Source organism: Porites lutea, chromosome 4 (assembly GCF_958299795.1).
Source record: "Porites lutea chromosome 4, jaPorLute2.1, whole genome shotgun sequence".
In the NCBI taxonomy this organism is placed as follows: Eukaryota; Metazoa; Cnidaria; class Anthozoa; order Scleractinia; family Poritidae; genus Porites; species Porites lutea.
In genome coordinates, this window is record NC_133204.1 from 32,888,105 (window position 1) to 32,913,900 (window position 25,796).

The following is a 25,796-nucleotide window of genomic DNA, read 5'->3' on the forward strand; positions in this document are numbered from 1 at the left end:
TTTTACAGGGATAGCTTTTTACAGGCGCAACTTTTTAAAAGTTTCAATCCAAGTCCATCCTTGCCATTTTTCAGAACAAACAAAAGAAAACACTTTCACAGTCCCTAAAAATATGCTGAAATTACAAACCATTATTTTTGGAGTTCAATTGATGCAAAAAAAGTTTTTAGCTTTTCAAAAAGATAGCAAATAGAGTGGCATAGTCCCTTTAGACTGTAACTCTTCTATTGGTTTAGTGCAACTTCATTATGATGACAGAACATGTTTATATGTTTTATTTTAAAACTAAGGGCCGAATCGCACTAGAGCCAGACATTTCGAATGTCCCGGGGCAAACTCCACAGGATTTGGCTTTAAGTTTGTCCGCTGACAATTTGTCTGTTGTCCACGCTCCATCGCACTAACGTTTTGTTTACGTTGGACAAATCCGAAATGTTTACATTTCGTCACACTTGTGACCTTTCCATTATCCAATACTTGGCGGGAAATCATATTTCATAACAACATGATCCCAAGACGTTTTCTGCTTTTTGTAGCTGCAGCATTTGTCCTACAATTTCAGATGTACGCTCAGCTGAGGATGATGCTGATAATTTTGTCTCTTGCTCAATTTCAACTAGAGGGGAGAGCTTTTCTGAGATTGTTCGAGATTCGAAGGCGAAGACGAAATCGGCGTGGACATCCGTACTTTTGGGTTCTCCCTCGACCCGCCGATTCATGGTTTGATATTCATTATAATGACCCAAGAATCCCAGACGAATATTTCAGGAAACAGCTTCGAATGAGAAGAGCTACTTTTCGTTTGCTTTTGGATGTCCTTCGCCCATACATCACAAGACAAAACACTCGTTTTAGAAGGTGTATTGAGCCAGAAAAGGTATTGGCAATTGGGCTCACGCGCTTAGCTCATGGAGGAACATACGTTTCGATTGGGCCTGGTTTTAACGTTGGGACAACGACAGTAATCGAGGCCGTCGAAGACGTCGTTACAGGACTGGTTTCTATAAAACATGATTATATCAAATTCCCTGAAACTGAAGCTCAAGTTGTTGAAACGAGGGAAACTTTCGAAGAGCTTTCTGATCTTCCAAATGTGGCTGGTGCAATTGATTGCACACATGTCACGATCAAAGCCCCTACTGACAGCAGAGTCGACTACTTCAGTCGATTCCAGCGCTACGATATAATCGTCCAAGCCGTGGCTGATGGCAAGAAAAGATTCCTAGATGTAGCAGCTGGCTTTCCAGGATCCCTGCACGATGCACGCGTGTTACGGAACAGTCGCCTTTACAGACGATGCGAGAACCAAGAATTATTGACTGGTCCTACTATGAATGTTCTCGGCCGAGAGATTGGTCCATATTTGGTGGCCGATAGCGCTTATTTTTTGGCTCCCTGGTTACAAAAAGTTTACCCTGAAGGAACGCAAGATCCCGACGAAATTGCATTTAATGACGAACTTTCCTCGGCCAGAGTTTCCGTGGAGTGCGCCTTTGGAATTCTGAAAAGTCGTTGGCGTATTTTGACAAAGCAAATCGAAAGCGGGGTTAGTTCTGTGAGTGATACAGTTGTAGCATGTGCTGTTTTACACAATTTCTGCATTAATGCCGGCGATGAATGGGAATGGGATGATGGCGACGACGACGGAGGAAATGATAATGATGTAAATGTTTTGAGGGATGGCGACGATATCAGAGAACTACTAAAAGAGTACATTGCCATGTGATTTTATTTATCATTGATCTCTTAACAATAACATATTGTTTTGAGCTATTTTCGTTCTGTTCGTGTTTTCTTGATCATATAGACTTTGTAAAAAAACTGGAACGAAAACTTATAAACGCTAGAATATAGCATTGCTTTGAACTACTGTCTCTTTGCAGTTTCAGAGTAATTGTTTACAAAGCAGGATAAGTGAATAAGGATAAACGAAAACTGTTGCCTTTAATTTTTTTCTATAGCCTTGGTCAGAGCAGCGAGGAAACCAGTCATGGCCTGAGTTTGCTCTCGTTGCATTTCTTGCATTTGCTCTACAGCATTTGCCAATCTATCACCCTGGCGCTCCACTCTCTCGGTAAATCTAGCAAAATCCTCAGAATCGTCGTTCTCCAGGCTTCTCTTGCGCCCTTTTCCCTTTCCTTTTCCCTTCTTCCTCTCGCTCCTGCTTTTGACTTTGATTCCCATTGCTTGAAGGGCTTCCTCTGCCTGATCCGAGGTATATCCCTCCTCCTCGTCACCAGCAGGCGAGTCAGGCAATTTCTCCTTATTTTTCGCTGCTGCATTTGCAGTTTCCCGCACGTGCTTCAGAGTAACAACATCCCTGCCTCCGAGCACGCGGTCAAAGACATCAAAATGTTCGCAGGTTTCATTATTTCCTCCCGTCTGCGATCGATTCCAGTCCTTGGCCTCTTTGTACTTCTTTTTTAAGTGCTTAATTTTTCTCTCGCACTGACTTGGAAGGCGCGCTAGGTCGAATTGCTCGTTTATTTTAGTGGCGATTTCACCCCACACTTTCCTCGACTGTTGGCTCTCCAACCTTGATATATTCGCCTCCCACAGATCCACAAGGTATTTCACCTGGTTCTCTGTCCATCGGTCTTGCGTTGTCTTGCCCTGTCTCTTGTCCTGCTTCGTGTTTCCTTCAGTGGAAGTGCTGGCAATCTCGCATGTCGGAGTGCTAGTTCCACTAGCACTACTTCCCGACTGAGGACTGCTACTCCTCTGTCCTGGCGGAGAACTACTGGTAGTAGCATGGGGCATCGAGGTCGTGGAATTCCGATATGGATACGAATCATAAAAGTTTTGGAAGAAATAACCCGGAGGATAGCAAAATGGAAAGCTGTTTGGCGGGCTGTTTTGGTCCGACATCTTGCAAAGTGAAGAACGCGCGAAAACCAAAGATCACGTTGTACTCATCATTTTTGACGTCTTAATTAAAAAACAAACACCAGCTATTGTATTCTCGGTTGTTTGATCCATTTGTCCTGCCTCGGAGCAGGACATCGCAGCCTTTGAAGTTTGGCTGTCCTTCGGAATATTTGGCTAACTCGAAAATACGCGATCGCATTAGGACAAGTCAAGCGTTGACAGATTTTTGACATAAAATAAACAATTTTTGATTTGTCTGGCTCTAGTGCGATTCGGCCCTAAGTGAAGTCAGGTTTTTGTATTAGTTATTAAAATCAAATTATTTTGGAATAGTTGTGGGGTGGAAGGGGGGGGGGGGTGCAAACTTCTAGACAACAGTAACATTTTTTTTGAAAGTTTCATTGATTTCTACTCAAATAACTGTTTCTGTTGGAAGGTGATCATTCAAACCTTTATCTGCCAATGCACAGCAGTATATGTAATTTTTTTGTGCTATTGAAGCACAAAGACACATGTTATAAATTATTTTTCACATAGAAAATAATTCCAATGTCACAAATTTCAGAGGTTTGAATCCTTGCTTTTTCCACCAATAGAAAGGAGTCCATTGAAACTTGAAAAAAGCCCATGAAGAAAAATCACTGCTTTAAATGTCTGTGATTTAATAGCAATAATATTATTTTCAATTTTTTAATTTAGTGTACTAGGGTGAGTGCATCATAATGAAGTTGCATTGCTATTCTATATATCCATACAACTTGTACAGTTTTGTAAGAAAAATTTGAAAATTAATAGCCTGCCAATGCATGCATATCTTCCCACAAAAAAGGAGAAAGGAGGGGAGTCGCAAGAGTATTGTTACGTTGCTTTCTTTGAAAAAAGTACGTATTGCTTGTTAGATTAAGCTAGGTATTTTAGCGACACCCAAGAAAAATAATGCTTTTAAAGTAGTAGTTATTTTAAGAAACATTTTAAGAAGAGGGACTGTGGTTTTAGAACAATAATATTAGTTAGTGAGTTTATGCAACTTAAGACCTGTGGACGGCAGAAAAATGAGAAGCAAAGTGCTTTTTTGTGACAGATGTGACCATTCACGCTATTACTTGAGTGTTACATCATGATCAGTTTACTTAACGTTAACATTGTGTGGTCATGATTTAGAGGAAAATTATTTGAAACAAAATTATTGTCTCGCTTGTGACACAAGCTTTGCTATTTTCTTTCCTGGCTATCTTGTCCTGTTGTATAAGTTCAGTATTGTATTATAGTTATCAATTTTGATGACATTTATCAGAGAAGTACAAAAGAGAAAAATTACCAAAAGGAGATATGGAGAAAAGGTTGACAAATGGGAAAAATGAAAATGTTTCTGCTGGGGAAATAATATTAATAATTTATTTAAGTTGTAGTAATGGTTATTGCAAAAACATCAATTAATTTTAGGGTTTTGGAAAATTTTCACACCAACTTGTGGGATTTCTGGACTGATAGCAATGGGGCCGATGTTTTAGATCCCTTGTAACTCTCAGAAGTGGTGTGTCAGTATTTTCCGGAAAAAAATTCTTTGAATAATGTTTTAGCTATACATTCAAATATTTTATCCCAGGGAAAGCCTGCACACAGCTGTTTATCTCCATCTCTGGGCAATACATGTATTATATTCAAGTCATATTTTCTAGAAATTGTTACACAAGTTTCTTTTTGGAATTTTACATAGTAGGTATACTGCTAGAAAAATATTTACACAGTCTGTAACATAGACATTGGAATTTTATGTCCCACTGCTGTAATCTGCCAGCTTTTATTTCATAAATAAATGCTAACTTTCTTGGTAATATGTAAATTATGCTATCAAATAAGTATTTAACTGTATCTTTTTTTGCTCTGAGCATATAGCGTCTCCCTATTTGAATATTTCACCTAGGGGCTTAAGTTTAACCTCTAATTTTCATGAACTCTTTGTTAATGCATCAGTCAATTCCACCTGCGCCCAGCCCCCCCCCCCCCCCCCCCCCCGGGCAACTGCGGGGCATTTGCCCGCCTTGTCAGTCCCGGGGGTGGGACATCTGCAAATGTTGCACTGCCCGGGGGCCGGGCATTTGCCAACCCCCGGGCCAATCCCGAACTTTTGACACGCACGCGGTTTCCTATCAGAATATAAGGTTTTACTGAAAGAAAAGCAGATTGGCTCATTGGTCAAGGACAGAAATAAATTGTAGAGGGTTGTAAAGGCATGTTCTCGATTTTAACTGTATGTATGCATTTCTTCATTGCTTATCAAGCCAGGATTACGTAGCCAAATTGGAGCTATGAATGTGAATCAACGTTTTTTGGTTATTGAATCAAATTTCTGTTGATATTATTTGAAGAACATCCTTTCATATTTATAAAACTATTCATAACATATAACTTTACAGCGCTCTATTAATTTTAATGTCAATAATTTTATACCAATACTAAAACCATATTAAAACTGGTGCATGTCAAAGCGGCGTGAAGTCTTAATTAGAATCCTTGCGCTATTACAAAGGAAGACGTTAATTAAACCAAAAAAATCGCTCATTAAAATGCTTAAAACGGCACAATTTGACCGTGCGATCAATGAAAAATGTTGCAGTGTTGACGGAGGACGGGGCATTTGCCCTCTTTTTTCGTCCCCACCCCGGGGAATTTGACAGCTCAAGAGTCCCCAGCCCCGGGAATTTGCCATCCAAGGCAAAAAAAATGCTAATGCCCGGGGGTCAGCCCGGGGGGGGGGGCCTGGGCGCAGGTGGAATTGACTGATGCATAAGGTGCTGCAACCAAAATGGAAAATAAAGGAAGAAATATGGACACTAAAGTTTTAACGTTTTATTTTCTCCCGAAATATTAATATAGGCTTAGTCAATAATTTTCCCTTACAAACTGTCTGAAAATAATGAACATTAAAAATTTATATTTGGGCAAAATTGGGCCATTCCATTTATTAACCACATCCTCTCCCCCTTTGGATGAGATTTTCCGAGGGGTACCTGAGCGGTTGGCTGTGTCGGCACCCTTCGATCTTTGCAATATTTCTGAGGGAGGAAGAAAACATGGGCTTCTTCTGAGGGTGGGAGGGGCTGTGTTGGTACTTTTGATCTCTTTCTCTTGGTTCAAAATTAGCAATAAATTTACTACAGACATGAAAAAGTTTAGCCCTAAAGTCACTTTGTACATAATATTATTACAAAACAACAAGTCTAATTCGTGACCTGGTTACTCCGGCCCGGGACGCTACGTAGGAGACTATCATCTCCCTAGTCGAGGAATTTTGAGTAGCACCGAGTTGCACGTAAAATGATCACGAATACCTCAGTAGCCTCCCACACGGAACTCGAGGAAGATTTTCAGGACATCTGGGTGGGAAGATATCAATGAGTGTAGTGAAGAGTTAGACATTTTTCATAGTTTCGGAATAGTTCAACGTACCAAAGATTTCAAGTGACTCACCGCATATTTTAATGTAAGCTAGATTACAACAATATAATTTATTGATCAAGGGTTTAATATTTACTTAAAATGTTTTGGTCTTTTCTATGACTCTATCCTTTAAAAACAAATAAACAAACACGCTTTCACATAGCTCCTAAACCGGATGCAAAACAGATTAAGATATCTGTTGATAGATCGACCTTTTCAACAATGCTATTTACGTCGAAAAGAAATATAAATGTACCTATTGTATAAGACCATAGCTGAAGTAAAAAAAAATAATAAACAGCAAAGTAACGTCTGAAGGAGCCCTCCCGCGTCTAGTACCGTGCCACCCACCTACGTTGTTCATCAGACAGCAAATTGTGAACGCCAGTTACACTCCGAAAAAAAATTTCCCCTGGAAGTAAAATCTGACTACCGTTTGTGATCTAAAGAGGTTGTCTTTAAGTTGTACTACGTTTCCGATCCGAGGATCCCACAAAACAAAGTCCTTGTCTCACTAGTGTTCCATTCATGTTTTTAAAATATCCGTGACAGTAACCATGCCTTTTTGTAATATTCATTCATTCATGATCTCAACAACATTCTAGAATTACATTGACCGGAAAGTTCATTTTGTTGATACCGTGTAAAAATGAACAGAGTCGTGACATAAGGCACTTCGAAATCCAGTCAGGTTCGATCGTTTAACTTCTGAAATATCAAGAAGTACATCTGAAGGATAAACACAGCGGATCGACCAACTCAAGAAACTTGATTGAAACTTTCGCCCCCTGTGGGGTATTAAAAACGTCGTTGTAGGATCACTGACCAAGACGTCTTCTGTCTGAAGCGGAGGGATTTGTTGCTTATAAGCTGAAACGTCGTGATCACTTCTTTGAATTCTTTGCTTACCTTCGAACGCCTTTTTTGGCGGGAAGTTACAGTTTGTATCGACAATGCATCTACCTGTGGAAGCCAAGGCCCTGATTTTTGATTGTGATGGAACTTTACTGGACACTATGCCCTTACATTGGAGCGCTTGGTGTGCTATTTGTAGAGAAACGGGCTTGAGATTTAATAAGGAAAGCTTTTACGCGCTCGCGGGAGTTCCGGGTAGAGAAATTATCCGCGAACTAGCAAATCAACAAGGGATCGTTCTTGATCCTATGGAAGTGTACGCACGAAAGAAGGCTTTCTTTCTAAATGGACTTAAATCTGTCAGAGCGATACCCTGTGTTGTTCAATTTGCTTTGGAAGCAAGGAGAACTGGAATACCAACCGCTGTAGCGTCTGGTAGCTCACGCGCTCAAGTTGAACAAGGTACGGTGTAGACAATGGGAAGGTCAAGGGTGAATCTGCTTTTCGTTTTTCATAAATTTTTGGCTCCTGCGCTAGAGGTTACTTCCTAAAAACAGGAAGTATTCCTTCAATTTCTTTCTAGCTTTTCTGTTTAGGATATTATTTGGCGATAATTTAAATACAAGCTTTAGGGCGTATTTACATGTTTTACAAAGAATCTGATAATTCGATTCAATCTCATTGTTCTTTTCGGGTTCAAAGTCCACGCCGCGATCATTGGCTTCTATCTTTGGAAAGCTGCGGCTGGCTAATCCATAACGAGGGATTTGAAACAACAACCCCGAAAGCAGTAATGTCCAAGGGGTCCTGAGGCAATCTCCACTCCGCCACAATTACAAAAGAATCATTTTGTGCTAGTCTATACCTTCACTTACTGAGTCTTTTACTATGTGATACATACCCTCGGGTAGAAAACTGACAGTTATTTTGTCTATTTTGGTGAGGGAATGAGGTGGAAACAATGAGAAATTGTTTGAGTGCACTTTCACAGCTTTGCTGCTTACTGGAGCCCTCACTGGCAAAAGCCCCAGCATTGCAGTTTACTGCAGTACGGTCAACTCTTTCTTAATGGACACCTCTATAAAACAGACACCTCACTAAAAATTATGGACACCTAGAGTTGGTCCGTGCCTTTCTTTACCCCTTTCAATTCACTCTCTATCAGATGGACACCTCTCTAAGATGGACACATAGTGCTGGAAAAGGTGTCCGTCTTATTGAGAGTTGACTGTAGCAGTTTTATCTAAGGAAGTGTAACTGTGAAGGAGACTACCCCTATACCCACCCCAGCAAAAACCTGATGCTGGATATAGACACTGGAGAAATCCTTCTCCCAGATGGATTTGTCGTTAACCATAGAGTATCCATATTATGTATTTATGTATGATAGTGTTCTGATGGAAATTTCGTAGAAGTCCTCGAGGGATGAATCACAAAATCAAATTGATTATACATTTTATTTATACTACCATTAATTCAGCCACTTAAGCTAGAAACTTCAATTAGGTTCCAGTTACTTCATATCATCTAAATTATGATCCATGTGTTTTTTGATTTTGTATCTTTTACGTACTCATTTGGAATTCCTGGTAAAAATCAAAAATACTTTTTAAAACAAGCTCAAAAATGTTGTATTATTCTATATTAGTGAATTCTATTTTATTAATTTTCTCTGTACAGCATTGACGGAAACTGGTATTCGAGACCTGTTCAATGTAATTGTTGGAAATGAAGACTACGAGCATGCCAAACCCAGTCCGGATGCCTTTCTGACAGCAGCCAACCAGCTGGGAGTGTTGCCACAATTCTGTTGGGCCTTTGAAGACTCGTAAGTATCTCAAACCATTAATCATAAAAAAAAAACAAAAGGATGTTCTATCATTAAAACTGTGAAGATGGAAAATAAAATAACTTTTTTAACCTAAATACTTTATCATTGATTTTATCATTTTATCATTGACCATTTGAGAAGCTGTTAATGCTCAAAACAGGGTCTCATTCATTATGACAAAAAGTCAAAGGATTTGTCTGTGCCTTTTCTCATGCCACCTCATTGTGTCTGATATCAGTAGTAAAAGCTGCCCTCATGAGCCTAACAAAAAACAAACAGGTACATAACTGTACTGCCTATAAGTAGTAATAATAATATTATTTACTCAGTACCCTGATAATATGTTTTCCATTAATATATCAGCTAGTTATTGTTTGTATTATTAATTTATTTATTTATTCATTTATTTGAGCAAATCCCACGTATTTACATCCAAGGTAAAGAGTTTATTTTTGAAATGTTTATCATACGATTTATCTTATTTTTTTCAGAGACATTGGCATAGAGGCAATAAAAAGAGCTGGTTTTGCCAAATTTGTAGATGTACGGCATTTAGAAGGTTATCCTGAAGATGATAGTAGATGATGATAGTCGACTTCAATGCAGAAGATGAGCATTCTTTGTCATCTGCCTCAGATCAATGTCAAATTGGACAGAATACATGCACAATGATGAAGAAGACTACAGAATGCTGCATTGTAAAATGAGGATAATCTCCTGGCATTGAGATATGTTATTTCAGAGAATACTGCCATCAAGTTTTTAGCCAGACATTGAAAACTGGCCGTCCAGAAGGCATGTTTTCCCAAACATTATAAGAGATCAAGACATAGTGAATTTTCCTTGTATTTCTTTCTAAAGAGGTTGTCCATAAGATGGCTGGACACCCTTCTGGCTAAAACCTTGACTGTCATGCCAGAAGAAAATGTTCTAAGTAGCTATCAGTTTTCCTGATTAGAATAGAGAAATAACAACAGTATCAGATTTAAAAAAAAAATACATTGTAATGTGGAACACTTGCTAGATTATAAGTGTTTTAAACCAGCCAAATGCTGTTAGTTGGTACATGTACTTTAATTTTTTTATCTATTTATTGAAAAATTGAACTATTTATTGCAATAGTATGAAAAGTTGATCATTTAGCCCAAATCTGCTGAAATGTTTCATTTTAATTTTTAAAATTTTTAATGTGCTACTTGTCCTTTTATGATGTAATAACTTTTAACTGTAATTTAATCTATTTGACATGCTATTCACAACATGTATAAAATAACCACCGCATTTTCAGTATTTTAACTGTAACTGGTACTTGCAACTTCAACAAGAGTATAGGACTGTTCAATAATATTTTATTAGATCATTATTTTTTTTGTAACTACAGCTGTATATGCCAGACCTTTTAAATACAGTGTCAGAAGTACATCCTTTACTTTTCCATTTACTTGTCTCTTATATAGATTTAGCCAGAGTTAAAAGCGAGGCTCCCATTTATGCATTTTAAATTTACTTTGGACACTGGACTAAACCATTGCAAAGAAATCCACAAATCTATACTTAACTTTAGGGGAGAACCATGTGACTGAAAAACATGAACTTGAGCCTGCGATCAATTAAAAGCTAATAACTGGTTAGAAAAAACTTAAAAAAACATGTGACCTTGATGAGTTGGCACCTGAGCCCAGAATACAGTCATGTGAATGATCAGCGGATACCTTTTTTGACAGCTGTCAATTGACCATAATATGGATGTCTATTATCAACTTAAAAACAAGTAACTGGCTTCCACACTAGCTAGTAAGTCTGACATTTCACAAATTCTAAATTAATTTTTCTTGGATTGATAGATTACCAAAATTTAATTTTCTTAGGTATCGGGCTCCGCTTGGGAACACGTGGAGTTCCACTAATAATTATTAATAATGAGAATAACTCAGTTCTTCCAGAAAAATACCCATATACCACCTTATAAAAGGGTTTTGGGAGAAATTTAATACATCACTGTCTTTCTCTACTGCTCTTTGATAGTGTGTTGTCTATAAAATATGAAGATTGGCACAAGACTCGGCAGATAATGCATCAAGTTGACTTATCTTTTCTAACGGTAAACTTGTTTTCAATGAGGCACTGTTATCAAATGAGTTATGATGGTCACAGTCAATTATATTTCATGACAGTATACTATACAAAGTGTATAATCCCAAATAAGGTTGTGTGCTTCATTTAGCGTTCAAAAACTTGCAGGTAATGGTCAGAAAGTCTTTGTGGGTAAAAGCCTGGTGCCTTTTCACTTGATATATTGAAATACATTTTTCCTCTTTTCACAACCTGATGCTATCAATTGTTTGTCAAAACTAAAATGCACCTATGCTGATACTTGAGCAGTTTTTGGAGTTTCTGTGTGAGACTTATCTGTATGCAGATTTATGAGAGTGTTACTGCTTTCTGCAAGTTCACTGATCGTAACACGTCCACGCTGCTTAATAAACTTGGCTACAGCTTGGAGCTCTTCTGGTGATATGTAAATGAATTTTCCACGATCATCTGTCACACCTGAAAGAGGAGTTTAAATGAAAAAACAAAGTTTAATTTAATAGCTTCACCTAAACAGAAGAAAAGAAATGGATTCTAAAATACGGTCGACTCCTGATAACTCGAAACTTCTGGGAAAATCAAAAAAAGTTTGAGTTATCGGGAGTTCCAAGAAAATAACTGGGAATAAGGAAATAAGAAAATGGATGGGGAGGGAATGCAACCATCATGGACACTTTATGGACAGCAAGAGATGCAGATTAGTATTTTGAAAAAGGAATCAAGCAACAAAACTTGATTAATTAATATTCTGAGATGGATGTTGAATTTGAACTCGAGTGACAAAAAAGTGAAACAGAGAACTGACATAAAGAATTCTTGTTTTGATTGTGTTTTCTTGTTTTGTTTTTTCCAACATTTCAGACTACAGTGAACTTTTTTTTCACTTGTCACACGCTTAAAACATGGTTTGAGTTATCAAGGGTAGAAATATATAGTTAAATGATCTGAAGGGAGACAAAAATTACTTTGCGTTAGCGGAAGGTTTGAGTTATCGAGGGTTCGAGTTACTGACGGAAAATTACAATACATGTATGAGGGAAATCCAGGGGAAATTGACTTTGGTTTGAGTTAGCATGAGGTTTGAGTTATCTGGAGTCAACTTTACATGTAGCAACATCCAGTTTAGCAATGCTTATAAACGCCCACAGTGGACAACACTGGAGGGCTTTATCAGTGCAGTACATGATGGAGATCCCTGGTTAACCTGGAAGAACCTATTTATCTTCAGCATTGGTCAACACAACCACCTGTCTGAAGACATACATGTACAAATTATGATCATGAAAATGATGAGGATGATAGTGGCAATGCTTAACACCGATGACTATCAACAACAAAAATTTTTGACACTTCACCCTCTCTGCAATAAAATTCAATCTGGAATTTCTGCACTCATTCCTCAGACTTCATTTTGCAGGGAAACCAGTGATGGGGTTTAGAAATGTCAGATGTTTTCTCAGGCTAAGGTATAAATGCTTGCCCTGGTTGGGGCTAGGAGGTAGGATAGTGTCAAAAATGTGTAATTTGAAGTTTCACATGATTGATATTCCCCATGGAACTTTTGCCTCATCATAATGCATGCTGAAATAGTAATTACAGATTACAAAGACAACAGCCAATCAATAAGTATACCTGTTATCCTCTCCATTTCCTGTAAAGCCTGCAGTCTATCAATAGCATCTTGTGTGCGAAGACCAAACTGACAAGCTAGTTCTTCCAATAACACTACCTTGGTTTCCTTTAAAGGACAATGTACATCATTGAAAATAACAAATTAGTACCTATTAGCTACAGATGCCAACCTTAAACAAATGCAACTTGTTTCTCATCAAATGCTGCAAAGTTGAGTTTTACAAGCATGTGGAAAGTTACCTTAATGTAGGTAATAAACTCCTCTAGGAGAGCTTCCGACTAAAATAAATCAGATAAATGCAAATTAGTACTTATAATGAAACTCAGAAAATCATCAACACCGGAAAGAATGTGTTAATGTGTTACAAGGAAAACTATACTGCAAGCAACAATGGTAATTAGCTTGTGTTTCTGTCGCTTCCTCGCATGTCCTGATCTTAGCTGTGATTGGTCATAACACAATTATTAACACTTTTGAAATATTTCAGGTAATTTCTTAATTTGACAATTAAATTAACTACGGAAAATGAAGTTGTAGTGAAAAAAACACATGTACACTCTTCTTTTTTTAAGCTGTATCTAGAAAGTATAAAATAACATGACAAAACCTTACTTCTTCAGCAGTCTCGCCAACACCTTCTTCTTCAACCGTAAACTGTTCTTTTAATAGTAGATATTCTTCATGCTCTTTACGCTCCTGTTCCTCCTTTCTTTTGCGTTCCTCCTCTTCCTAAAATACGAAATTTGACATCTATAGAGACACCACATCACAAGAGGTCTTTGATTTCGCCAACCAAAAAAATTTTAGGTCATGGGACTGAATTACATGCCTGGGTCTGATTCTCTGGTTTCCCTCCAAATCCAACAACTCCAAATTCCAATTAAATTTAAAATAATATTATAGTAGATAAAGAACCCCTCTATGGCGCTGTTACCAGTAAAAGACTTTATTTGCTATTTTTTTTGTTATAATTATCTATTTATTTGGAACTTAACTTGACTGTGAAACCAATGCAAGAATCCAAGAAAAGCAATTTTCAAAAATTGTTTTTCACATGTACATTGTTAAATTTAGTATTTTTCTGTAATTTCCATGAATTTACAGTTAATTTTACCAAATGCAAAAGACTATGTACTTACAAGTCTTTCTTGTTCCTTCTTTCTCTGTGCCTCCAGTCTCTTTCTTTCTTCTTCTCTGAGGGCCTCACGCTCTTTTCTGTCTTCTCGTTCAGCCTCCATTTGCTAGAGAAAGGATACCACCAATATGAGTTTCAGAAGAGACGAGTTGACTTTGGCAGGGTTAGTTAAATTCTTCTGCATTCCACCGGGATGATCCAAATCAGGATCACTGATCTGAGATTACTTGGATCAAAGCACATCAAAAGATCTGTTAAACAGACACTGGGAAAGGATAACTACTGTTCATTTGATGTACCAAGATCCAAGTGATTCTTGGATCTCTGATCAGATCAACCCAAATGAACCGATCCTTAGCAGTGCAGCAGTCTGCAGCCTGGTCTTAAATAAACTGAGATAGAAGGCGCTTCTTTTGCTCTGCAAACAGTGAGACCTTTGTATGGTTCAGAAAAACACAAAGAAACGGCTATCCACTCTCAAGCATGGGATATAAAATCCTCCTGAGTTTGTTCTTAAGGCTAAATAATAAGGCTAAATTGTGTTACTTTTTTATTTACATCTGTATACATTTGAAGACTTTGGGCAGTTGAATCTTGCGTCTCTACCCAACACATAAAAGTGTGGCCATATACATGTAGATTAATGGTGTTTAGTCATGTACATTTAGATACAAAAAGACCCTTTAATGTCAATTTGCAACAAAACATTGACACTCTTTTTTATATCTTTTATCACTAATTTGAAGAGTGTGTGCTAAGTATGTCGCACCTCCCTTAAAATCCTCTTCTCCTCCTTCATCTCAAGCTTTCGCTGTTTTTTTGCTCCAATCTTACCAACAGGCATCTGATTATCAAGTCCCATTGAGTAGCCTCCATCGTCACCAGCACCTATGACAAGAAATGCCTCCTATCAGTGATAATATTTCAAAATGCCGGTATTTGTTGAGTTAGCACACTAGAAAAATCCCAACAGTGGATTGGTTAATTTAATAATAATATTAAAAAAAGAATAAATAACAATTAAGTGGTAGCACTTCTAAAAGTGGTTCTTTGTCTAACATTCCAGATCAAACTGAAATTTGAAAATGCTGGTTTTGAGGAGAGAGCAAAAACAGAGTATCCAAAGAAAAACCTCTTTAAGGCAAGGCAAAGACCAACAACAATGTCAAACCACATGTGGTGTTGCCCCTGGGGTTCAAGCACAAGCCACATTGGAGAGAGGTATTCACCCCTGCACCACTTTTGGACCTCTAACTGTTGAAGTCCAAAGAGTAATCCATGTCAATTTTCTCCCGATACATAATCAAGAGAGAGGGTTGTAAGAATTCCAAAAAAAGATCACCTTATGGAAAATGCATTGATCTTAAACCCAATTCTCTTAACTGATTTTTTAACGAAATGTATGAAGACCAGTCTAGAGAACTTGTATATAGATATCGGGGCTTAAGGGGCTAATTTGGCCCATAAATTAAATATTTTAATATCATACTATTTTCTTTCAAAATCAACAGACCATCATATTCATCATCATCATAATCATCATCATCTTGCGCTCTTCTGGCATTCATTCTTGACCGAGCATTTCTGACTCTTCTCCTTGCTCCACCCACTTCTCCTGCATTGTCAATCCCTTCTGGCTGCCTAGGTGCACCTAGCATTAATAAAAGATTTTTTTATTTTTACTAATTTTGATTACATATTCAGAAGGAAGGCTTCACTTTAAAAGTAGTAAAGTGTGAACCGCAGGGATTCCGTGGAAACTTTTTTTACTTATTGATATAAAAAGTTGCCAAGGCTACAAATGTTTTCAGATTCAACCAAAATTTCAAATCTGATTCCAATGTTTAAGTGATGAGATGCTCCTTTCATTACGGAACAACGCCTGAAGATCCATGTCGCCCGCAAAATCGCGGGTTCCATGACTATTTGCGCGTTCACAAAGGAAGCCGACGCATGTCGCGTCCTTTGATTCAAGACTCAAGTGTTAGGGTATTGTTTCCACCATACAAAGGTAATTTAACTTAAGAAAATCTATAGATCGAAGCTTTCGCGCTGCTCTATGTTTAATAAGGAAATGCAAATGCTCAACTTGATAAATATTTTAACTTCATAAGATATTTTAACGATTTAGGCCAGCAGAATGTATAGAATTCCAGAAAAACAATTCAGGAAGCCAACAGTTTGGAACTGCGCTACACGTTGTTTTTATCAGTATGCAAATCACCTATCCAATCACTTACTTTCCATCGAGCTGAAATATCCTGACTTCTTTAACCACTTTTCGATTTGATTCGTTTCATTTTATATTATTTTGTGCAAGCTGAGCTCTTTCATGCGAATTTACGCTTTCAAAAGGAAAAAACATCGAGGAAAAGTTGTGTTTACAACCACGGCAATTTGTATCTATTTCGCTTTACTTATGCTTATATGCAAATTACTGTTCATCCGCCGGATTTCGCTGGAGACAAAAATATCAATTTTGAACTCCCAAATGCTTGCCTTTTGGGGCACCCTTTTTATTTTGGCTATCAAGATTTTAAAAGCTAAGCTTCAGACTTTTCATTCCAACGTTTAAATGCGAGAAAGTTAGGAGAAATGCTGCAGCTGATTCAAGTCACGCAACACGCTTTAAGACTGCATAACTTGATCTTTCTGTTATCTTTTGTTCTTCTATTGTCTCCAAAACAATAATGATGTTTCACCAATTTCCACCTACAAATAATAGGACACATTTGATTGACAGAAAAATTTGAATTTACTAGCGACGCGTTTCTACAGACGCGATTCCGTAATGTCTGTGTTGTTTTTAATCCTATCTAGTAAAACTGCACTTCAAGATCAATTTGCTTGGAATGATGTTGCCAATGAATTTATTTACAAGAGAAGAAACCAACATACTAACATGGCAAAATGTCTCATCCATTGAGAATGGAATATAATGCAGATACAACAGGAAACAAAAGGAAAGAAAAATAATATTAAATATGTTCCCTCTAACTTCTTCATGACTATTCTATGCTGCCAAACCTGTTTTAAATTCAAACCCCCCTAGGTAAGAAGTACAGAATTTAAACCTTCACAGGATACATTAACTAATTCACACACAGGGCTCCCAAGTTACATAGATGATTGAGCCAATCATCACCTCTCCTTAGTTCAACATTTGTTGATTACACAACAATGGTTGCGTTGCTGTTTAACAAGTAGCAACTTGTTGAAAAGAAGTCATAATAAAATCTTATTCAACAGTTTTCAACATTTAATGAATGACCAGATTCAACATCCAAAATTGACATGACACATGTACAGTACAGTGTTGAAAACAACAAATGAACAGGACAGCCTATTTGTTGATCAATAGATTTACTTCCACTCAAATGTTATGGTTTATCATTGTTTTCAACAGTGGCATCTTCTTGTATATTACTTAAATACCACCACTAGAACTTGGTGATGGATAAGAATATTAGTCCTCTGTACGTGCATGACTCATATAAATTTTAATCAAGTACTGTTAAGGACCCACCTTTATTTTGTTAATTGTAATAAAAGTATTTGAAATTGAAACACTGAAATAGTAAATGACGTATACTACTGTCATATCCGTAGAAAGATGGTCAATAGAATTTAAGCTTATGAGCTTCTAAAGCTGACGTAGCAATTGATATAATTAAGTTCAAAAGCGGCATTTTCCCTTCCCTCGAAACATTATCTCCCAAGGATAATGAAACACTTACCCTTCTTCTTCTTCTTTTGATTTCTGTTGGCTATAAAAGTAGCAATAAGCAAAGCAGTTCCCACAATCGCGGCTATAATAAGCCAAATTACAGCTGGATGAATTGCCGCCATCTTGATTGTCTTTCTGTTTAAAAAGCCGCGAAAAACTGGGTAAAAACCCGTCCCACTCCTCCTCAGTCCATTACTTGGGAATGAGCGCAAGATTAAAAAGGGCGCAAGTAGTCTGGGAGCAAATGTGGTCCCGTGTGAAGTTCGTGCTGAAAGCAAGCATCTAGTGTAAAAGTGTTCATTAGGTCCTACTAAACATGAAAAGTTTTGGTGCCAGGTTTGCAACTTGCTCAGACGGCTTTTAAGGGGGGTTAAATACTGACCCATGAAATCCAGCATGGAAACGAGGCTAAAACACATAATTCCTCATAACTTTGTTAATAACAGACGAAAATACACCAAACTTGCTCACATGATTGGACATGATCCTCCCTGTTGATTTATGCTAATTTATATAGGTCACGTGACCTTACACATGAAAGCGAGGCTGAACACATAATTTTCCATAAATTTGTCAAAAAAAATCCTTATCATGCCAAACTTACCCACCTTAGTCAGTTAGACATCTTGCATCGATTGGTACCACTTAGTAGTGTCACGTGACCCCATACATGGAAACGAGGCTGGATATATCTGGTAGCATCGTGTAGGATGTCATTTGTTTTGCGAAATGTATTAACAACTACTAGGCAGATACATATCTGGTTATCCGAGTTGAGATATAAAAACTTCAACTAATCATTGTCCTATGGCCCATAGCACAGGGACAAGACGGATAAAGCAAATACTGCGGAGGCTCCATTTGAGAATCTATCTTGTACACACAATCAATAATTTTGCCAACTTATGATACTGGTTCCATTTATTCATTTTCGCATGTATATTGGAACGAGGGCAGAAAATGAAAATAGCGACTACTGCTATTTTATATATACAGTCATGAAAGTCTTACTGAATATCTATATACATTGTTCTGTTGTCCATTCCTATTGAATTTCCTGTTCGACTTCGTCTTCATCATACTCATCATCACTCTCAGCATACTCGTTCTGGCAATCTTCAGAGCACAGACAGAGATCAGTACAGACAAGTCCGGCTTTTTGACACTGACAACGGTTGTTAGAGCAACGGGACTTGGCGCACTTGCATCGGACAAGCTATATAGTTGCCTCTGGAGCTGGTGGAAGATTTGTCATGACTGGTACCCACTTTCCATCTTCATCTTGCCATCCATAGCCTTCTGGTGAGGGCAACACCGGGTTTGCTACATGATCGTTGTTTCAAACAAGAAGCTGGTAGTGCGCTCTCAGTATGGCTTGATGGAGAGCAGCTTGTGTGGGGGGCAACCTCTCAGACTCAGCTTGATTTTTCTTAAAGAGGGACCATCTGAGGGCTTTGACAGTTTTGATGTCTGTCTTTGGTTGGTACATTCGACAAACCAGCTGTTCCACTCCACTTCTTGTGCCGTCATCTGGCTGTTCCCCACAACCGAGGTTAGCAAGAGCTTGCAAGATAGGAGTGCTGGCGTTATCAAACTCATCCCAACAAGTGGCTTTTCCCTTTCCAGAGAAACTCCCAGTAACATCAGCTCCGGTCAACGCATGAAATGCTGGCAGCGCAGCCGTCTTAGTGGACCCAAGGGCGTCTGCGATTGACTTCAAGTTGATAACTCTCAACTACTGCCGGTCCCAGTAACAAAGCAAGAGTTCGAGCACAAATCTGGATACTGTCGGAGAGCCAAAACAAGAACACCAGTGTCAGGAGAATATATAGAGAGTTGGGTAGCACCTTGAGCAGAGGCATCCAGAGCATGTAAAATAATCAATAGCAAAATATACGTGCCGTCCTTTCACGATATCCGGAGGGAGAAACATGCCACCTTCACTCTCTATGCGCTTCAGAACAGTTTTCTCAATTTGTGACTCCACCCTCAACAAGCGATTGTACTCTACAGCCATGCCAAATCCATGGAGGAGATTAACCAGCTCTTTTCTTCGTACTGCTTGGTGTATTGCTAGGTTAACTGCGAGGTGTAGGAGCATTTCTCTAGTGCAGTAGACCGCTTTTGATCTCTTATTGTCAACCTGCCTGTCCGTTAGACACAAAGCTATTGTATTCTGCGCTAATTGCATTGCTCTTTTGTGTATCTCATCCACTTTTTATCAGATAGTGTCTTATTGGGACCTTGGATTATCCACCTAAAGAAGCAGGTAAGCTCTTCGGGGCAGTGATCATGTGTCATTATATCCAGAGAGCCAGAGAAGACCCATTTCTCGCTTCGATTAATAGCCTTTCTCAATATTGAAAAGGCATCGAAGAGAGTTTTCATAGATTCATCACTGTCAGCTGTGGATTCTACGATATGGATAGCGGCATCCCTACACTGCTTTACGCTGACCCTCTCGGGCTCATTAGCTCTAGTGGGCTTAGGGAACTCAACTCCCTTTATCTCTTTCTGGATAAGCTCTTTAACTGAACGTCGACTTAGAGTCTTTGGACTATTATTCTCGTTTGAAATGGAATCAAAAGCCTGTTCCAACTGTGCCATGTTGAGTATTTCTCCGCTATTGAGGGCAGCTTGGGTAAGGTTCAAAAACTCCAGCTTAGCCGCTGTCTCACTTCTTGACCTTTCCTCGTCATCTTTGATAGTTTTACGCAGGACCCCAGTAACATGCTACGCCCAGCAGCTTTTATGATATTTAATATCAATGGCATGAGCGTCAGTGCTGTCTAGAGCCGTCGAGAGCTTCACGAGCAGTTTAGGATCCTTTGATTGCTTTACTGCATTATCAAGAGAGCTACCAGCAGATGATGTTGACACCAAATGCAGAGGGTTCTGGTACTTCGCTTTCTCTTCACAAAAGAAGCACAGATTGCTGTCATAAGAGACAGTTTTCGACCTTGTAAGAATGTCGAGGATGTCATTAACTTTTCAGCAATTCCAAGATGAAAAACACAATAAAATAAAAAGTTAAAGTTATAAGCCATTACACCTAGCAATTACCTGAAGCGATTCACTTGTCTTTCTTCGAGCTTCATTTGGCCCTCTAACCTCTCTCTGAAACCTCTTTTTTACCCTCTTGATCTTTCCTGAGTGGGTGGTTTCTTGGTAGCACGACCTATGCCATGTTGCTTTTTCTTTAAGCTCTTCCAGTGGTAGATCTTTACGCACAAGCCACAATGTTTTCGAGTTGATGTCCTCGTACTTTGAACGTTCTTCGATGGCTTCTAAAAGCTTTTGATGGGAAGTTGGATTTTCAACAAGATTGGCTGTACTTTTTTCTTGGCAGATTACACATAGCTTAAAATCTAAAGGGGCATTAGACCGGCCAAAATCCGTCATACTACAAGCACTGTGATGGCTGTAAGTACAACATGGCGGACACTCAAATAATTACCGCTGACCAATATTTCAGGCTCACAATCACCCAGGCCCCCTAGGTTAAGAATCCACAGGAATTTGTGCGAAATAGGATTGTAGAAATCGCCCATAATAAAGTTATATAAGCCACACGAAATACATTATCATTACACCTTTTTAGCTTTTATTTTTTTCATTCAAATGCTATACATACGGCATTAATATGCATTACAATGAGTCAACGTTATTGTCCTGGATGATGTGTTCACCTTTGGCGTGTTTTGCAATCCAGCCTCATTTCCATGTATGGGTCACGTGACACTACAAAGTGGCACCAATCGATGCAAGATGTCTAACTGGCTAAGGTGAGCAAGTTTGGCATAATAAGGATTTTTTTGGACAAATTTATAGTAAATTATGTGTTTCAGCCTCGCTTTCATGTGTAAGGTCACGTGACCTATGTAAATTAGCATAAATCAACAGGGAGGATCATGCCTAATCATGTGAGCAAGTTTGGTGTATTTTCGTCTGTTATTAACAAAGTTATGAGCAATAATGTGTTTCAGCCTCGTTTTCACGCTGGATTTCATGGGTCAGAATTTAACCCCCCCTTAAAAGCCGTCTGAGCAAGTTGCAAAGCTGGCACCAAAACTTTTCATGTTTAGTAGGACCTAATGAACACTTTTACACTAGGTGCTTGCTTTCAGCACAAACTTCACACGGGACCTTATTTTATGACATTTGCTCCCAGACTAAAGGAGGGGCGGGGGGCCGGGATGGGAGGTCGCTAGTGCCAAGTGGTGACAATTACCAAGGCCGCGAAGCGGCGAGGTAAACTAGCCACCTCTCCTTCGGTGAATAATTGTTTTAGTATACACTAAAACAGTGAGATAATTGAGCACAAACATGATGATTTTGTAACTCTCTTATGCACCTATCAATGTAAACCCCGTGGGGGGGGAGTGCGGGCAAGGGGTGGGGATTTGACAAGTTTTAAAATTTTTCGATCAAATTCCCCAGGGTGGGAAACGAAAGGTCAATCAAAAGTGTCAAAAAAGCCCCCACCCCAGGGGAAAAAATCTAAACAAACAATGCTATAATACTATATAAAAACGAGTAAAAGAACATTTCAAACACGTCGTTACTACTTTTATTTACGGTTAACGGAAGCTGCATTTAATTACTCGCTGTAATTAAGTATTTTCTCTCTCCACTAGCATCTCTTATCTTGAACAACAAAATCACTCCAGGAAGATTGACCGTGCTATATAATATCAATAAAACGTAAAATGCTTTATAACATCTGCTCAACATGTCGGAACAGGTCGGATCAGTGACCCATAAAAAATCCTCTGACTTTCATGGTGGAATTCGATTTCAATCGAGTTTTACAATCAGATGGGAACTTGAAGATAAAAACTTCGTCAAAATAGACATTATCTGTTTAGATGACAGTTTAAAGTACCGGATTATGGCGATTAAAACAAATGAAAACTTTATACCTTTCTCCAACAACGTGACTTTCAGGAAGCCTCGAGGGACGGACTTGGTAACTGCTTCTGAATTGATACCAGGCTTCTGTCGGTCAAAGTCAAATGTCCCGACCCCGGGGTCGCTTCGCACGATCAAAAGCCCGACAGCGGGGATAGTCCCAGGCATCAAATCCCCTCCCCTTGCCCGCACTCCCCCCCCACGGGATTTACATTGATAGGTGCATTACTGTTGCCAACGATTATAATTTTGGCGCGCAATGACCGAACGGCCGCGGTCGTCGCTCTTTCTTGCCGACAAATAAAAACTTTTGAAGGCACTTGTTTAGCTCTTGCCGGGAAAATTCTTCAAAAGGAGTTATGAATTCTTTTTGTGTTTAAAATCATTCTGTAAGTTTTAAGCTTATTTATGAACAAGTCAACTAAATAAAGTAACGAAAGTCTTAAGCTTAATTTGCATTTGTGAACAAAAAACTTTTTCACTTGTTTTATCGATAAATTCAAGTGAAAAAGACAAAGCTCTACCTGTTAAAACTTACAAACCGAACTTCGTCACCTTCTTTGTGTATTTCGGGAACAGCTTGCTTGATTAGTTGCGAAAGTTCTTTGTTTGTTACGGCAGAAAACCGGGAGGGGTTTGCTCGCAACTTACGCGAGGTTGGCGTCGTTCACTCGGAGGACCTGGAGGTGGATCAGTGAATAGTCCCCATTTTTCCTCAGCGAGAGTACAGCGAGCGAAACGCGAGCGCGCGTGAAAATCACCCCACGCGAGAAAAGGCCCGCCGCGTGTCGCCTTTTCTCGCGTGGGGTGATTTTCACGCTCGCTCTACCATCCCTGAGGAAAAATGGGGACTTCTCGTAGTCTACATAGCTTTCGGGCCATACAGCTGACTGCATGTACTAAACCAACCAAAACCCGAAAAAGTAAATGAATAAAACTGAACAAAGAAACCATTTCATATATTTTGCATATTAGGGGCAATGATGTCTGTTTGCCGTTTTTATCTTACCTATTGCGGGTATTTCAGGGTATTCCGGGATTTAGTACATGCTGGCGACTGCATTCATATATCACGAAATTCAAGCTTAACATGTCAGGATGAGTCACGTCGCTATCAAAAGATATAATTCTTTATTATTCAAAATATGAGGTATACATAACGCAAAATATCAAAAGTATCAAATACTCTCTCTTGAATTATAGGAAACGGGACTCGGACGAATGAAAGGCGGGAAACGCTGTTAAGAAGGCCTCGATTCTGAGTATGCTACTTAAGAAGGCTGGAAACAGTTTCTAAAATCATGCTTTCTCCAGGTCAGTCCAAGTCTTAGTTTTTCAAAGGTAAATAGTGCCACCCAGCGGATAAATCAATATCCAGAGAAGAGATAGTAGGGAACAAACAATCGCATTAGACTTAGCCGGTGGATGACGGCGGCGCTATCCAACTTTTTAACAACATGGACCGTCTCAAAGAAGAACAACAATTTTGACGCCCCTTCCCCGTCACACATCAAGGCCTAGTGATAAATGTTAACTCTATCTTGAGTAATAATCATAGAATCTATACAATAATTTCCACCCAACAACAAGCGTTTCGTCAGATTCAAAGCATAGTTAACTTAAATATTAATTGCATTATTACTAAAATATGCTATGTACAATACTGCTAAATAACCGTTGATATTTCATAGCACAATTAACCCATCCACCCTGTACAAATCTCTACAACGTACCAAATGACCTCGCAATATTAAGAAAGACTGCATTTCATTATGGCAAACTGCGCTTATCTAGAGCGTCCCTTTAATAAGGCTCATTCAAAAATACTTTAACACTTGTTTAGTTCCCCCTTCTACCTACAGCCTCGGACAAAAATAGTTGGGACACTTTTTAACGCAAACGCCTTTTTTTCCCTTCTCGTGCTTCCCTTTTCCCTCGCAATGTTGTTTACTGCGATTCAGTCACCAAATCGTGTACACCAACACTGAGGGGACGAGAAGACACAAAAATGTCCCAACAATTTTCACTGAGACTGTAGGTACTTAATATTGAATATATGCTATCTTACAAAATACTAAAGCACAGTTAGAGTGATACAAAAATACAACTCTGATGTGAAAATAAGGTTTCTTCAACATACTTAAAAACTTATTCTTTAAAGATTAGAGTGGTCATTACCACTTTGGTTTATATTTTTCTAAAAATCTAAACTCTACACGAAAAAATCGATGCAGTACTAATGCGATTTCAGAGACAAACGAGTCCTAATACAGATTCGCTCAGTCACAGACTGTTTTACTGTCAATTACGTTTAACAAAAAGATAATAGAGACATTTAGATTCACGAACGAGGACGAGATCTGACTTAAAGTTTTTCCCGTGTATTCTCAAAAGATATACACCCCAGAAAACTTCATTATACTCATTTTTCACCAGAAAAGTTAGCACGGTTATTGAAGGAGGTTTTGTTCTCTCCCGATCACAGAATGATAAAACTTCTAACTTTTGATAATTTCTCTGCCTTCCAACCACTTGGAAGCTTGGCCTTGATAAGCATGGCATGGAGTGAAACTACAATCCTGGTCAAAACGTTTAGGACACTTTGTGTTTCTGGTGAGAAAAATGCAATTCAAGTTGATTCCCTCCCCCACCCCCTCCCTAACAGTGTTGGGTGTTACAAGTCAAACATCTTTTACATACCTTGCACACGTTAAGGATCTCAACTTTGTTGGAGGGGGAAGGGGGGAAAATCTTGTTAAGGTCGTGTTTATGAGCATGTATCGCCGGTTAGCTGCAAATTTTATACAAAATCACGTGAAAAAGAGGAGGTGCCCAAAAACCTTTTGGCCGGAATTGTAGTTTGAATTCTCTTAGACAAAAAAATTCAGTAATTAAGCTATACAAAAATATAGGCGCTTTCCAACGAGTGAAAACGCGAAGCACTAGATGCAGTGAACCTATAATTAACTGGACCAAACCACCCAAAATAATTCTTGATCATTCAATTCCCAGTCAAAGAATAATTGAGGGCTAGTTTGCATATCGGCCATCACAGGCTCTGGGAAGGAAGCCTCAAGCTAGCGTACAACTTACTGGGCGACAGTGATCTTACTATTCCCACACCTCATCAGCGTGATATGAGTATTGATGGTTACTTCCTTGGACAAGCAGCTGTCAGAGTTGTAGAGCCTCCTGTCTTGAGATCAACTTGGTGTTGGCTGTAGTAGTCAACCAGTTCCATAATTGTGTCAAATTGCTAGAAAAATATATTTAAAAAATACATCAATCCACAAGACTTACACTT

The 25,796-nt window shown here is 38.7% G+C and overlaps 4 protein-coding genes across 9 annotated transcripts in view; 2 read left to right on the forward strand and 2 right to left on the reverse strand.

Moving 5' to 3' along the window:
• Window positions 1-180: 180 nt before the first annotated feature.
• Window positions 181-1,732, forward strand: LOC140933337 (uncharacterized). The gene has a single exon (XM_073382873.1). The coding sequence runs from the start codon at window positions 506-508 to the stop codon at window positions 1,724-1,726; it is 1,221 nt and encodes a 406-aa protein (XP_073238974.1). The 5' UTR covers window positions 181-505; the 3' UTR covers window positions 1,727-1,732.
• Window positions 1,733-6,857: 5,125 nt separating this feature from the next.
• LOC140933344 (fructose-1-phosphate phosphatase YqaB-like) lies at window positions 6,858-9,646 on the forward strand. The gene is made up of 3 exons (XM_073382885.1): window positions 6,858-7,626; window positions 8,845-8,992; window positions 9,487-9,646. Exons 1-3 carry the CDS (start codon window positions 7,263-7,265, stop codon window positions 9,578-9,580), a joined length of 606 nt encoding a protein of 201 aa, XP_073238986.1. The 5' UTR covers window positions 6,858-7,262; the 3' UTR covers window positions 9,581-9,646.
• Window positions 9,048-17,711, reverse strand: LOC140933341 (DDRGK domain-containing protein 1-like). Of its 3 annotated transcripts, none has more exons than XM_073382879.1 (9): window positions 17,592-17,711; window positions 15,367-15,505; window positions 14,624-14,744; window positions 13,859-13,960; window positions 13,332-13,448; window positions 12,959-12,997; window positions 12,719-12,824; window positions 11,358-11,545; window positions 9,048-9,256 (listed from the first exon to the last, which is right to left on the reverse strand). In XM_073382879.1, the coding sequence occupies exons 1-8, from the start codon at window positions 17,701-17,703 to the stop codon at window positions 11,358-11,360; spliced, it is 924 nt and encodes a 307-aa protein (XP_073238980.1). In that variant the 5' UTR covers window positions 17,704-17,711; the 3' UTR covers window positions 9,048-9,256. The 3 variants fall into 3 exon arrangements, with proteins under 3 accessions (XP_073238980.1, XP_073238982.1, XP_073238981.1); XM_073382881.1 differs by lacking the exon at window positions 9,048-9,256 and adding an exon at window positions 9,861-9,945 and having other exon boundaries at window positions 14,624-14,742; window positions 15,368-15,505; XM_073382880.1 differs by lacking the exon at window positions 9,048-9,256 and adding an exon at window positions 10,328-10,595.
• A 5,893-nt stretch (window positions 17,712-23,604) lies between these two features.
• The window catches only part of LOC140933334 (uncharacterized), a 37,387-nt gene continuing 35,195 nt past the window's right edge, over window positions 23,605-25,796 (reverse strand). For all 4 annotated transcript variants that reach the window (XM_073382868.1, XM_073382871.1, XM_073382869.1 and 1 more), the window contains one exon: window positions 23,605-25,748. In XM_073382868.1, the coding sequence (XP_073238969.1) occupies window positions 25,644-25,748 (105 nt within the window). In that variant the 3' untranslated portion in view covers window positions 23,605-25,643. The remainder of the gene's footprint in view (window positions 25,749-25,796) is intronic.

What these genes read in the sequence shown, in the direction of transcription:
- LOC140933341 (XM_073382879.1), bottom strand. Translation starts at nt 17,703, where the DNA reads ATGGCGGCAATTCATCCAGCTGTAATTTGGCTTATTATAGCCGCGATT. An exon ending in AGAAGAGGATTTTAAGGGAG is followed by an intron (nt 13,961 to 14,623) that starts GTGCGACATACT and finishes TCCTTTCTCTAG; the next exon opens with CAAATGGAGGCTGAACGAGA. An exon ending in TTGGCGAGACTGCTGAAGAA is followed by an intron (nt 12,998 to 13,331) that starts GTAAGGTTTTGT and finishes GATTTATTTTAG; the next exon opens with TCGGAAGCTCTCCTAGAGGA.
- LOC140933344 (XM_073382885.1), top strand. Translation starts at nt 7,263, where the DNA reads ATGCATCTACCTGTGGAAGCCAAGGCCCTGATTTTTGATTGTGATGGA. An exon ending in ACGCGCTCAAGTTGAACAAG is followed by an intron (nt 7,627 to 8,844) that starts GTACGGTGTAGA and finishes TTCTCTGTACAG; the next exon opens with CATTGACGGAAACTGGTATT. An exon ending in TGTTGGGCCTTTGAAGACTC is followed by an intron (nt 8,993 to 9,486) that starts GTAAGTATCTCA and finishes TATTTTTTTCAG; the next exon opens with AGACATTGGCATAGAGGCAA.
- LOC140933337 (XM_073382873.1), top strand. Translation starts at nt 506, where the DNA reads ATGATCCCAAGACGTTTTCTGCTTTTTGTAGCTGCAGCATTTGTCCTA.